This window comes from Prinia subflava, chromosome 3 (genome assembly GCF_021018805.1).
Source record: "Prinia subflava isolate CZ2003 ecotype Zambia chromosome 3, Cam_Psub_1.2, whole genome shotgun sequence".
In the NCBI taxonomy this organism is placed as follows: Eukaryota; Metazoa; Chordata; class Aves; order Passeriformes; family Cisticolidae; genus Prinia; species Prinia subflava.
Genome location: NC_086249.1, coordinates 39,307,397 through 39,322,267, shown reverse-complemented (window position 1 = coordinate 39,322,267; position 14,871 = coordinate 39,307,397). Strand labels below are relative to the sequence as shown.

Genomic DNA, 14,871 nt, shown 5'->3' with positions numbered 1-14,871 from the left:
AATGCACTCTGGTTTTCAAAATTAGCCTTGAAAAGTGTCAACAAATAAAAAAACATGTAACTTCAGTGCTATATTCTATGATACCGCTGTACATTTACATATGAGCACACAAGTTTGCATCAAGGACGCCAATTCAAAATTGTTTGAAATAAAAGGAAACAAGCCCCAAACTACTTGTATTTTCACTGAAAAATTGCTGTTACTGGTTTGTACAGCAAAACTTTAGTACCTTTAATGCACAGTACTGATATCTCGTAATCTGGTGATTTCTATCACTGTAGCGGTCCAGTGGTGTGAACATAATACTGAAAGGTCCTGCCCACTGGCTGAATAAGATGAACAGGTGATGCCTCAAGCTCTGCTGAGGGAAGAGGAATCTCCTGTGGTGAACTAAGTGAACAGAAAGAGAAATAGTTGTGATTTACTAATATTAAATACACATTCATGGGGCACAATGATGACATGATTTTCACATTTCTACAGAAGGGGAGGGGTTTTTATATGCTCAACATACACTTACTCCAAAGTATCTCAGCTCCTTTAAAAAATCTAACCGAGAGAGTAAAATGTGTCTTATTTCTAAGAACCTTCAGTTCTGAATTAATGTGTAGTTATACAAACATGTACATCTGACTATGGAAAAGCATTTAAGAATCTAATTATAAAGTCAGGGGTTTTCACTGCCTCCTTTAGTGCTTTTCTTTAGTGGCAAATATTTACTTGGCCTTTCCAATTCTTTAAATTTGAGCCCAAACAATACATGTGTCTTACTCTAATAAAAAAAAGAAACTTGGCTCTTTGTTTATGAAAAATATGTGGTACATATTCTGAACAGATGAATTACCTGAGCAAATGAGAAAAAAACCTCAGACCTCATCTTCCAGTAATTACATCCGAGGCCTCTAAAACAGAGGCTTTTTTTGCTTTTTTGCTAACATAATTATGTTGTATATCTGAAGTGATATTGCAATATATAAAATGCATGAAATCAACTGGACAAATCTTTGTGATACAACTGGACTTGGGTAACACGGGATACCTTCTCAACACCTTGGGCAAGTTTTTCACTGCATTTAATATTGCACATTGCCTGCACCTACTTGTATTTTTCAAGGCCTCCTGTCTGAGTTTACAAAGAGTCTGGCAATCAAGTCAGATGGCAGAAAATAAGACCTAGTGCAAAAGAAGTCTGGAGTCCCCAGAGGTCACAGACAATTTCCTTGCTAGGCTTTTAAAGAGGTGAATCTTAGACATGACTATTATAAGCTTCATCAAGCTTTATTGGTATTTTTATTTTAATCTTAGTAGACCTATGAACACTTTCTTTTCTACATTCCACTTTCATTATATGAAAATTCACAAGCAGTGAAAAAAGTACAGACAAAAAAAAAAACCCCAAAATTACATTCCCAATACCTACATTAAATGCATAATTAAGCTCCATACCTGGAACACACTGAATCAAGTTGGCAATCATTGCACTGAAATGTGCTCTCATATCTTTAAGGATCTCAACTTCTTTATCATTTTCAGCCTCCAGAAGCATGCGAGTCAGATCAACATACTCCAAGAACAAGGCTCCAAGGGCTAGTGTATCTCTTTCTAAGGCTCCATTTGTACTAGCATCAAGGAAAGTTGCACATTAATACAGAATAACAGAGTAGTTATACCACAGTTTGCTGCAGAAATGTATGCAAATCTCTCCATACCTGATAGACCACACAATTCTTGAAAGAACAAACTGACATAATCTCAGTGTGGCAAACACTGAAAATTGTTCCATGTGAAATATCAATACTTATGATGAGTGATAGTCCTACCTGTCACTTATGACACCAGCATCAGCAAGGAGTTCAAAAATTCGCAGTAGCTGCAGTCTCAGTAGATCTCGTCGTTCTCGACGTTTCTTGTTCTTGGAATTTAAAATAAAAGCAGGATTTATATTCATAGGTGTACACATTAAAAACCAGTAGCTTCAGAAGTGTCAGTATGGTAGTGAGATTTAAGAATTCCAGCTCTAGAATTTTCTTCACAAAGGAACCTGAGTACTTTTGGATATTGCAGTATTACGTTGTGCTTATACATCGACGAAGAACTGACCATGACCAATTTTTTTTCTTTGTAACTATCCTTGAAAAAACTGTTAACAACTGCCTTAGTACTTATGGAAAACGTGGAAATGAAATAATTAATTACTGGATACAAATAACTAATATTCAAGGTTCCTGTCCCAAAACCCCATACCATCTTCAGGTAACAGGGATGTTCACGTTAGTTTAGTGTCACCTAGTTTGGGTGCTGGAGGCACTTAGAGTGCAGAATGTATATCCAGACCCAAGGAAGGTATATGAGTGATTATCCATTCCTGAACTTGGCAATGCTGCAGCACACCATCACTCACATTCAAGTGAGCTCCTAGCAGACAGCACTCCAGTCCAGTGTTGGCTGAGTTGACTGGGTTTTTGCCCACAGGAATGTGCTCCTCCCACAGGACTGCATGGTTGTTAACTGGCTCATTGTATCTCTCTGTCTTCTAGAAAGCTGTCCTTACTGTTTCCTGTCTTTCCTGGAAAGATGTGCATGCAACAAGGCCTGCTCTTTGCTGAGAGACTCAATTGACTTGTTCGTATTCTGTATCTCCCCTGAGCAAGAAAAACATGAGAAGGTAAAAAAGCTGCTGTTGCACTCAAAGGAACAAGAAAAGCTCAGAGAAAATGCAGATTTTGCTCTTCAAATCTGAGCAATATTAAGATCAAGGGCCTATCTCTTCTATGACTCTGGCTCTGTCCATGGCCAGCAGCAGATGTGTGGCAGAACAAAATGATGCTTTGTCTGGTATTCTGACCCAGAATGGGCAGAACTGCAGCATCCCAGCCCAAGGTTTTATTCCAATAACTATGCCGTTTGATTTGTTCTATTCAGAGCCCTGTTTTTCTCCTGTTACACCTTTAAAGCTCCAGGAAGCACATGCAGAAAAAAGAGCAGTTTTATTGCCGTGCAGTATTTACCAGACACAGCTGCCTCCTGCAGCAGTGTCAGAGGTGATCTGGCAAGCTCCATGCCAGCACCCACAGGGCGGATCTTGTGTAATGTCCATTTTGGTTTATCCCTGCAGCTCTTGGCCATGCTGGGAGTTCTCTCCCTAGTCACAGCATATGTTCAAGGACATTGTTTCTGGTGTGTTGGATACCTGCCTGCTGACATAGAGGTCTGTGTTCTCTACAGCCACACAGCCCATGCAGTCATTCCTGGGTTTCCAGGTGGCACTGCTTGCAGGAAGGCATCCATTTATTCATATCAGGAAAAATACAGGAATTAATGTCACAGTCTCTTGTTCTCATATTCCATGTGCTAAATTTGCTGTTACCGCATACAGTAAACCTCTGAATTCTAGCAGTTCCTTTCCTGAGGGTGCACTGGATATATATGTCTCCAGAAAAGGCTTTTCAAGTCTAAGTTGTCTTAAATGGTACACAGACAAAATGCAGAGGTAAGTGGCTGCACTGTCGTGTATTAATCCACTTCTGCCCAGTGTCAAAACAAGTGACCTTCAAATCAGTGACTTCATAGGGATGGAAGCCACACAACTGAATTGAGATGTGAAGCAATGCAGAATGCAAATGATTGTGGACATTTACCAGACAGAATTATTAAGAATTGTCCATGAGCCATCTCAGATGTCTATCTTGGAGGCAGATGGAATGGTCCAAAACTGAGTCAAGGAGGGAAAACTGAGCAAAACTTGAGTCCAGTACTGAAGCTCTCCCCATGGCTTTTCTGTTTAGCTGCATAGACACATCCTGCAACTAAACTGCTTACTGAGGCTACAGAGTTTATCACCAGAGGTTTTTAGGAACACAGAATTCTCTCTTGTGTGGATTGGAGGATCTGTTGGGAACCCTTCTTTCTCTTGTAACAAAAGATAATACTACAATGAAGGTGAAAACTCTGATGAACTTGTCAGTTAACTGATCACACTAATGAATCCTGTGCCACGTGATCCAGGCTGACCCTGCCTGAGCAGGGAGGTTGGATCACTTTGGTCCCTTCCAGCCATTCTGTGATTCCATGAAGTTGAAATAGGTGACCCTGCCTGCCCTGAAAATAAAAGCACATCCAAACACTGCTACAAAATGTGCTTGTAGCCCAGATGTGTTAAAGCTTTTTCTTTTTCAGATAGTGAAAGTGAATTTCCAATATATCCAAGTTCTGTATCAGAAGGTTCCATATTGGATGGGAAATTTTTCCTCAGAATGGACTTCTATATTGTACATTTCAGGTCACTGATAGAATTTAAATTAAACTAGGTTTTAATGGAATTATTTAAATTATGCAATTACTAAAATTCTCGTTGCACACAGGCTTAATTTGCTGGTTAGTACAAAAGAATATATTTGTATTTCAAACAGACTTACCGTTTTTAAAATAATTTTTCATTTTAAAAATGAGTACATTTGATTTTTGCAACTAACCTCTGGTCTTCTTTCTAGGGCTTCTTTCATTAGTGGGTGGAGTTCTTCTACTAATTCCCTAAATTAAAAAAACATAAATACTTGTAAGCAAAATCGAATGTCCTTTGAAAAGCGTGTTTTATCCAACATATAAAAATGAAGCTCTAAAGTGCAAATAAAAAATTAAATATATACTTAAGTTACAAAAAAATAAAGCACTTGTATTAGAGGCAAATAACTGAGAATATGATAAGTAGAGAAGTACCTGAAAACAAGGGAATTTGTTCTTCCAAATCCTAATACAAGTGATTCTGTTATTTCTATGCTTTCAAGTCTCATCAAAGGAACTAGCTGCTTTAGTAAGACTCCAACAGATGGAGTTCCAATAGCCTAAAATATATTAAAATATTGTTGAATTTCATTGTCAGGATATCAATATTAAGTAAATACAATTTTTTTTACAAATAAACATTGTCTGAGAATCAATACATATTTTAAGAACATGCTGGAATGATTTTATTATGGATAATCCACCAATCTAACTGGATGTCTGCTACCTGACAATCATCTCAGTAATGCCTAACACATAAATACATCCGGGAAATCTCTTTGCTTTAGTTCAGATTATTGTAATTTACTTTATTTGTTTTTTCATTCCAGTAATGCATTTGTGGTGCTACTGCTCATCTCAAGTTGCTACTACTTGAAAGTGTATTTGATATATTATTGTTTCTGACAGGCATATATCCAACATGAATACAATTTGCATTTGGAAATCTGCTTTATTGCTTAATGTTTTAAATTTACAAATTGGAGTGCTCTACAAGGAAAGAAAGGGAATGACAAACTAAAGTTAACTTCAAAACACATGTCCAGACCTTCTATATTTTGAATGCACATCGCTCAGAATGCAAAAAAAAAAGCAATACATTGAAAACACCATGGCATTTACCAAATATTTATGAACACATCATATCATACAGATGTTTTCATTGTTAATTATGTGTATTAAGTAGTTTGCATATATTAAAATATTCCCTAACTGAAATACTTTCATCAGGAGAGGATCTTGCATGCGGATGCAGCTTAAAATTCTCCCGAACAAATAGTTTACTGGTAAGAGGTCTCATCACCTTATTGTCATAGTTCATTGTTCCATCAGGGGTGGTAGCCATAATCTCTGGAGTTGAGGCACGCAGGTGCCCTGGGCTCATAATGCTGGGCTTTGCTACTCCAAAACACAGAATAAGGTAATTTCTCCACAAAGTGACATAGTTGTCTCCACTGCTTGCTGTACTTGTTTTCTTTGCATTGACAGGAATACTAAAATTTGAAAATAAATTGTAATTATTAAAATTATCTTCCAGTCTTAATTACAAGTACTGAAGTCTTAATTACAGTATTTTAAAATATTTTTAGAGGGAATAAAACATGCTGTGTATCTACCAGCTGCAATTCAACATGACATGATACACAGGAAAAATCAATGAAGGTAGAAAACTGGAGTTTTCCACCTTACAAGTTGCAATTACGAAACTCAAACCTGCATGGCACCAATTTCTGTGTGGCACCTTGCAGTGGACTGATACCCAAACATGAGACTGAGACCAAAGAAAAGTTTATATTAAAATCACACAGCTCATACAAAAGAAAGTGAAATGCAGACTGCCACTTACTTTGGATCCACAAGAGGCATTATCAGCTGTAGCCTTGTGAAGGCGTATGGCCAAGCATAGCTGAGAGCTGTAGGACAGTGCTTTGGTAGATTCTCCTGCCTAAGGAAACTGAAGAGGCAGAGAACCCATGGGTCTTTAACAGACTGTGCAAAAATCCAGACATGGGAAGGACTTTTCACATCATAATGGCTATTTACTAGGACAGCATTCCACTCCACCAGCCACTGCAAATCCACGCTGTGTGTTAACGGGATTGTTGTCTATGGGAAGAAAAGATAAATTAACACACCTTCCTGTACTAGTCAGAAACCAGGCACAGAGGCAACACATTTGCTTTGCTTTATTATTAATGAACAGAATGAAAGCACAAAATTCAAACCTTGGCCTCTAGGAACTGCAACACCCAAACCCAGGTGCTGCTGTTTCAGACAAATTTCCTAATTCCTGTATTATGAAGTCAGAAAGTCTCTTTCTTGCTCAGTTTCTGTTTTCAGATGCAGAGGGACCCAACCACCCCACCAGTTTAATGTCCCCTTCTGTGCTGCTTTTGGCTGGGATAGAGTTTATTTTCTTCACAGTGACTGGTATGGGGTTGTGTTTTGGTTTGTGCTGAACACAGGGTTGATAATACAAAGATGTTTTTGTGATTACTGAGCAGGGCATGCACAGAGCCAAGGCCTTTTCTGCTTTTTGTACTGCCACACTGGTGAGGATGCTGGGGATGCTTAGGAGGCTGGGAGGAGACACAGCCAGGACAGGTGACCTAAAATGATTCAAGGGAGATTCCAGACTGTATGATATCACGCTCAGTGTATAAAGTGGGGGAAGAAGAAGGAAGAGGGATGTTTGGAGTGAAGACATTTGTCTTCCCAAGTCACTGCTATATGTGATGGGGCCCTGCTCTACTGGAGATGGCTGAACACCTGCCTGACCATGGGAAGTGTTGAATTAATTCCTTGTTTTGCTTTGCTTGCATTCAGAGTTTTCACTTTCCCAGTTAAACTGTCTGTATCTCAACCCATGAGTTCTCCAGCTTTCACCCTCCTGATTTTCTCCCCCATGCCACTGGTGGGGAAGTGAGTGAGTAGCTGTGTTGGGCTTGGCTGCTGCCTGAGGTTACATTTTTAAGCACCCAACATGTGCCTCAAACACACAGCCCTGGAAAGGGCACTCAATGTGGCAAGGACCATTTGTTGCTTTAACTTAATCAGGCTGAAAAGTGCCCCATACTGATTGTTCCTGCCCTTTGGAAATGGGCCTTTCACTAATCTCTAGGACAGCATGCAAAATCAGTTGTGTTATGTATCAGTTCTTCTAGTGACACTTCTTTATTTAAAATGCTCAGTCTCTGCTTCCTCTCACGCACGTCGGACACATCAGGCCCCTGAGAGAGCGAAAGGAGAGATTCACCCCAGCTGGGAATTACCCTGGAGCTTACGCTCAGCTGTGCAGGCAGGGCCACTTTCTGAGGGCACAAGGGAGCTACAGCTTATTCCCTTCTCAAACAGATGACAGCAGTGAGTGACTACCAAGTGCCTCCAGCATTAGGTGGTGCCAGCAATACGACTTTCTCAACTGTTCTTTTTTTCTGTATGCAGTATCTTCCATATGCATAGTACGAATACTTTCATGAAACAGATTGTCTGGGACATTGTGGAGCCTTGGAGCTCTTGGGTAGATGGCTGGAGCCTTAAAGCTGTATGATTTCTTTGATTTTTAGCAGTATTATTTTTAGTATTTCATGTCTGATTATTTGTTATGTAAACACAAGCAGCAACAGTAAAGTAGTACTTACTGAATCTGAAACAGCCACATGAATAAAGCTTTCAAGAATAGAGGAACTCAACTGATCCATGACATCAATCATAGGTCTGTCATCATCCTGCATAACACAGAGAATACAAGTTTACTGCTCTTCTGACCAAATTATTTCCCTTCTTACATTTCTGGGATATGCAACAGAAACATCTAAAAATTATGACATGAATCTGAAGTAGCTAAAAATATTCAGTGTTGACAATGGGTACATTTTGTCTTTTTCAAATTAATCTCAAAACTAAGTCCAAGCTGTGGTTTGAAATGAAGTTAATTTGTGGCTATAGCTCACTGCTTAGGAAACAAAAGCACATATCAGAAAATCCCAAATGACTTTGGATAGCTGGTATCAAAAGACTGAAAAATTAACTTGCTGTTTATTGAAGCATTCCTTCGCCATGAACACACATATTTGTGTTCTTAGGCATTTAGATGGCTCACTGAGCTGTGACTGCCAATACACAACGTGACTCTCCATATTTCTGTATCCATAAAAAAGACTTAGAGGTCTTTACTATAGAAGGAAAATGTATGTGAGTGATCTCAAAGATGTCTTATGCCGTGGGTTTTTTCACCCACAATGGTATGCCACAGGAATGGGCTTCATTTCCAATATAAATTTATGATCTTGACAATACAAGAATGACCCATGCAGTAAAAAAGATTTTACAGCGTATTTTACACTCAGGTAATTCCAAGAGAAAGTAAGAGTTGCTGTACATTTCCCTTCAAATCCTTATACAGGGCATTTGCCATTCAGTTACATTGTTGAGTCCACAGAAATGTTTGCAGTGTTAAGGCAAATAGAAATAGTAATCTGAGATCAAATGCTTTTTTATAAACTAAGTGCATACCTGCTAGACTGCAGCAATTACATTAAAAGCAGCTGTAATAGAAGTTTTGAGCTTTCTCTTTGCAAAATTTTAGCTCAAAGTTCCAGAAGAGAAAAATCCTACCTCTGCCTGGCCGAGGGCCAAGAATAAAGAACGGATTTCTCTGAGGATTAAAACAGCCAGCTTCCGCGTGGCAACCTGGAAACTACACAGCAGAACCAGCGCGAATCCTTCGACCGCGTGCAGGACGTTGGAATAGGGGCTCCTTTCAGACTGTATCCTGTGGCTGGATCCGTTTGGGATCAACTGAAGAACAGTGCAAGGAGGAGAAAATGGAGCAGTGGTGTTTGCAAACCAGGTCTCCAAGAAATACTCTATTTAACTAGGACATATACAGAATCAAAATGCAGAGGCCATGTAGATGCCAGACTGGGAAGCTTGACATATTCTCTCAAACAATCAAGTTTTGTTGCTTTAGGTTACCTTGTTCCACAAAAGCAATGTGCGAGCAGAGTCCTTTGAACAAATCCTTCCCTCCAATTTTCAATTAATCTACCTACTTTTTTCCATCCTCTGCTAAGAAATGAATGAATAAGTCAGATGGTGAACACCAAATTTTTTCTACTCCAGAGAGTATGTCCTCAGGTCCTTCTTTGGTCCTGTAGCAGCCAACACCTTAGGTAGGTGGCCTCTAGAACCCAACCCCACCAGTAAAGTGTAAAAATACTTAACAAAAAGTGTGTGAGGATCTCTCTTTTCCACATTTTTATGTACTCCTGTTATTACCTATTAATTAATAGTTCTCTGTGACATAAAACACACATCTTGTTTGCCCAAAGGAAAACATACTCAGTGTGATTAGTTTAGGAGATAAGAAGCCTAAAAATCATTTCTCATAATGAAAATATCTGTGGGACAGTGCAGATGGGAGAAGCAGGAGAAAAGCTGTTCAGTTCCCAGAAATGTTTGTAACACATGGAGACAGCAGGCTATGGTAACAATCAGGTTCTTTGATATTTCTGAATCAACCAAGGGAAAAGAAGATCTACTTCACTCTTCACAGCATTCCCACTAGCATTATCAATCTGTTTCAGCCCTGGGAAAATGTCCTTCTGCCACATCTACATACACATACTTCACTGTACGTGCTTTTAGTTTGGCACGCATTCTCTTATGTTGCTCAACAACAACATCTGCTGTATTACACAAGGACATGGCTGTCCTCAAAAGACACGTGAACTAATTACCTAAAAAAATTTGCAAAGTGAATTCTTGTCAGGTGAGTAAATACAAAACACACAAACCACGGCAATATCAAGGAACATAATTTCTGCCTCCAATCAGTAAAAATCTTAGGACACAGATCTCTTGATTCCATACCTCTGCAGATCTGGTTTTGGCCTGCTCAGCAGCTTTTCCTGGAGTGTGTATTACAAGCTTCCATTGCGTAAGCAACTGCAGCAGCAACTTCAGTGAAGTATCAAGAAGGGTATGATGCATATCATTCACCTCACGTAGCAGAAAATTAGTGAAACCAAAGAGTACATCCTCCCGCCAGTCCACAAAGTCAACAAGCAGGCCCTGAAGAGAATTCTGGGCAATGTGTCGAAGTTCATCATCCATATGGATGGACAGCCTGTAAGTAAAAGTAAATGTCAGATAACAAAAGATATAAGGAGTGTTTATCAGTACATGACAGTGATGGAAAATTCCCATTGACAATGGTGGATGACGCTATCATGGTTTCATTATTGCTGACCACAATTAACATTCTTGACCTGTTTTCTATACTGTAATTCCTGCTACAGCATAAGATATTCATGAATCCAAACGAAGTGTGCTCCCCTCTTAAAAGAGTATCTCTAAAGTGCACAATTTGGCAACTTTTCTCAAACAAAATATATTTTTTGTTTGCTCATAACTCAATAAATTCCATGTAGGTATGATAATAAAAGGCTTACTAATAAATACATAATTTCAGATTTTATCTATTCATTTGTAAACATTATAAAATATTATATTTTAAACATATATAAAATATAAAAGAATAGCAACAGGTCAGCTAACAGTTAAAAGAAATCTTTAGCCAAGATGCAAATCACAACTAATCAAAGCAAATCTCCAAAAAGAATTAAAATGAGGCACTGGAATCAAAAACTGCTTTATATTTTAAAGAACTTAGAATGAGGACATGGGGAAATGAGCCTCAGGACTTTCTATACTTTTAGAAACACAAAGGAACACCTCAAAGTCCTTCTGAAACATGGTGACATTTCAGATCCCATTTTCAAATTTCATTTTCTTCTTTATTTGCATCATGCCGAAGTCCTTCTCAACATAAAAAAAATTTATACTTTCTTTTGACACAGAAATTATCAAATCACTTCTATGTTAGAAGTTGGCAGAATAAAGTAAATTCAGATTAGTGTTCACTGCAATTTTTGGTTCATTGCCTTTATGATGCATTTTGTTTTAATTACCCACGAGACTGTAACTTTCAGCAGTGTGTTAGAACTCATTTTCAAAGTATTTTATCTACATTTAATCTACACAGTTGAAAAGGTGTACTCATTATAATGAAATGGACAGAAAGCTAGGAGAAAAAAACCCAAAATAGCAAATGGAGTGGAACCAAAGTCCATTCAGTTGGAAGTGTATGATGAGATGTGGTTCACAAAAAAATCTGGTTCATTATAGCTGCCTAATTTGGAGGCAGGGAACATTTTATTTAAGTGAAAAGAAAATAACTGCCATAAAAATTCACCCCTGGCGAGTGGGACTCCAAAAATAACTATTACGCTTTAATAACCATGTGAATTTCTATATATATTTAGGAACAGAGTATTTTGTTGTGCTAAGAAACGATCATCTTTGTCTCCCTTTTGGACAGCCAACACCAGATAAACAAGCAAAACCTTGTGAGACCACAATTAAGTCGTCCATGAAATGACATTCACAATGACACAAAGCAATAACAGAGAAGAGGATACAAAAGACATCTCCCAAGACCAAGTAACTGCCCAGTGGCATTATCTAACAAAATGAAATTCAAATTGAGCATAAGCATGCATCACTGTATTACCACTGCATGACAGGCAGTGTAGGAAGCAAGTACAGGTTTGTTTGTTTGCACTTGAGTCAGTTAAATTTAAGGCCTACTCAGGAATTTGTAATGAATGGTTGCAGTGGGCAGCGGAAGGGCAAAAGGGGCAGTATATACTTAACATCTGCTTCATGGTTTATAACTTGAATACAGCTGTCCTGGAAAAATGTCTGACTTACAGACTCCTGAAAACCACCAAACAACACATGTTGTGAGGATGAAAAACTCAAACCAAACTGTGAATATAAGAACCAATTAACTGAAAGACGTAACTTTATCTCTTGCGAAAAGAAAATATTTAACAGCTTTCTATCTCAACAGCACAGGCCCACAGAAATCCCTGGCAGAACAGCTTCTAGTGTCCTTTTAAAAAACAGGGAGAAACTGAAACCTTAACTTTTCTAAGTTTCTTATCTCTGTATTGAGTCTAGTTCCTGACCCAGAACACACAACATTGTAATGTAGAGTTCTTTAGAACTGCAGATGCTTAGCTTCTGGGCCTACATTTTCAAAATTCGGAGAAGTGGTCAGTCTGTTCTCAAATAAACATGGGACAGCATACAAAATGTAGCAGCTCTGGTGCTGGGCCATTCTGGTAATTTACATTATGTCTAGGCCAGGTACTAATTCTTTAAACAGTTTATTACTTTCTTCTTCGAAGGTATGTTTTTGAAGATAGTTTTGCTGTCCCAGACTAAATAGACATAATTTTTTCAATTCCCTTCTCTTTCTCCCCCTTGGTCTCTGGTCAGTCTCTTCTTCAACTACAATGCCCCAGCTTGCATCTGTTCTCCAAATCAGGCATCCTTGATATTGATTAGACCAGAAGAAATTTTTTGAAAACGTTCTAGACCTATATATGTGAATATAGTTTGTCTTTTTACAGGAACATCATTTCTTTGTATCTGTTCAGTTTGTGATCCTGCTCTGCAATACTGAGACCTTACCCAGTTGATTCAACACCACTCTACATGTCTTCTGAACCACAAACTGTTTGTTAATTGTTTCCTAACCTATTATGGACCTACCTATTTTGCCTAATTTGTGTTTCCATTGCTTACACTTAGGAATATGACTCAAATCATCAATGTCTCAAAGATGCTGTAGCATGAGTACACGTAAGAGGGGAGAACAGATTTCCAAAGTTTGCCTTCTTGGGGAAAGGCTGAGCATCTAATTGCTTCTGAAGTTGCTCTAGAGAAGCTTGCCTCAGCTCTCTTGACGTCTCACTTCTTTTCACAGAGTCAGATAACTCAGCAAACTTACGGCTTGCATTGTCCCAGCAGGGCAATTACCCAAGAAATAGTTAGAATCACGGCTGACCTTTTCTGAATGAAGTTTGCTAACAGAATAGAGAGACACCAGTGATTATATTACAGTTGTGAGTCTTAAGGAGGGTACATTAATTTATAAAGAAACTCACTCTGGTCTCCAAATTTTCTTAATAGTAGTGACAGGTCTGGCCTGGACAATCCTGTGATTGAAGAGCTGTGACCTGAACAGATACGTGCTTTTTACCAGCTCAGTTAAGGCCATTAATACGGATAGAACTCTAGTTAAAATATTGGATTAAAGGAAAACATGTCCTTTTAAATTTTCCTTAAGCAGAATTGATGCAAGTGTTTAATCAGGTATCTGTATAATTTAATAATGTAATGATTTAAAACAGCCTGCAAGTGATTTATACCATACAATGTGCACACAAGGAAATCAGGCTGGCCATCCACTGCAGCACACCTACTTCTGGCTGATGATTTGGATTGTTTGGCTGTCTGCACTCCCCACTACTACCAGAATCAACTGTTTCACTGCTTTAGCACGTCACTTGGAGGTAGTTGCTTATAGAGCAGAAAAAAATGGTTTTGTATGTAGCCTTCTGGCTCCCACATCTGCCTTTCCCACATCTGTGATGCTTGAAAAGCAGTAACAGGGTGCCAAAGTTTGGTTTGCCACAGTTTCCTGACAGCAATACCCTGCAAAGCCCTCTTGATTCAATTTAATACCATAATCCACTTACATAAAGAACACAAGCTGGAACCTTGGTCACTTGAACTGAAATGTAACAGACTTTTCTGTACTGACCAGCACCTTTTATCATAATTATTTGCCACAAGTCACTGATTTGATGTCCTGAAACCTAAGTGGTGTAGCAGTCATGTCGTAGACTACCTTGCTCAGTGAAGTCTACTCAGACAAATTAAATGGAGGGATATAATATTCTTTAAACTTATATTTTCTTTATTTATGGTTTACAATAATAAAAATAAAAACAAAAACAAAAACAAAAATCAATTTAACAAATGGTATTGTAAAAAGGTTTTTGTAATGTACCACATCTAGTACATTCTGTTTTACCTAAGAGACATGTGGGAATCATAAATCAAAACTAAACAGGTATCTCCATGTTTTTCCATTACACAAAAGAAGTTTTCTCCTGTTAATCAGAATGCTGTGATGGTTAGAAAACAGTAATATGTAGTGACTTTCTTGAATAATAGCAAATATCATGTCACCTACATACTGATAGGAAAGAATTCTGGAGGACATACCAACTTTTTCATAAAATTCTGAACCATAATAAAACCACAAAAACTGTAAAAAGATGCTAGGACATCTCTGCCCAATTCATTAAGAGCAATTCTTAATTATTAAAATCTTATTATCTATCTTATTATATCTTATCTATCTTATTATATATCTTATATATCTTATTATATAAAAGCAATATACTTTTCGCAAGCATATATAAAAGGAAACAGTTACAAATTCTGTGGCTCAGCTCTTCACACCGTTCCCCTGGAGCAGTCACTCATTGCTTGTACAGCTTACCTTGCCAGCAAGTCGATCAACTCGAGTTTTGACATTCCATCAGGAAGTAATCGAGGAATAGCAGCAACACATGTTCTGAACAGATCGATTTTTGGTTTTCTTTCACCACTGAAAAATTAAAACAGAATTTTGACAAGCTTAAGAAGGAGCTGTGTTAAATGATC

General features: G+C 38.2%; 1 protein-coding gene across 6 annotated transcripts in view; it reads right to left on the bottom strand.

Annotated features, from left to right (window-relative positions):
• The window catches only part of FRY (FRY microtubule binding protein), a 228,467-nt gene that overhangs the window by 72,896 nt on the left and 140,700 nt on the right, over positions 1-14,871 (bottom strand). For all 6 annotated transcript variants that reach the window (XM_063394764.1, XM_063394762.1, XM_063394765.1 and 3 more), the window contains 11 exons: positions 14,708-14,815; positions 10,156-10,411; positions 8,899-9,081; positions 7,923-8,009; positions 6,128-6,387; positions 5,585-5,774; positions 4,717-4,841; positions 4,473-4,530; positions 1,821-1,912; positions 1,447-1,619; positions 230-390 (listed from right to left, as the gene is read on the bottom strand). In XM_063394764.1, the coding sequence (XP_063250834.1) occupies positions 230-390; positions 1,447-1,619; positions 1,821-1,912; positions 4,473-4,530; positions 4,717-4,841; positions 5,585-5,774; positions 6,128-6,387; positions 7,923-8,009; positions 8,899-9,081; positions 10,156-10,411; positions 14,708-14,815 (1,693 nt within the window). The remainder of the gene's footprint in view (positions 1-229; positions 391-1,446; positions 1,620-1,820; positions 1,913-4,472; positions 4,531-4,716; positions 4,842-5,584; positions 5,775-6,127; positions 6,388-7,922; positions 8,010-8,898; positions 9,082-10,155; positions 10,412-14,707; positions 14,816-14,871) is intronic.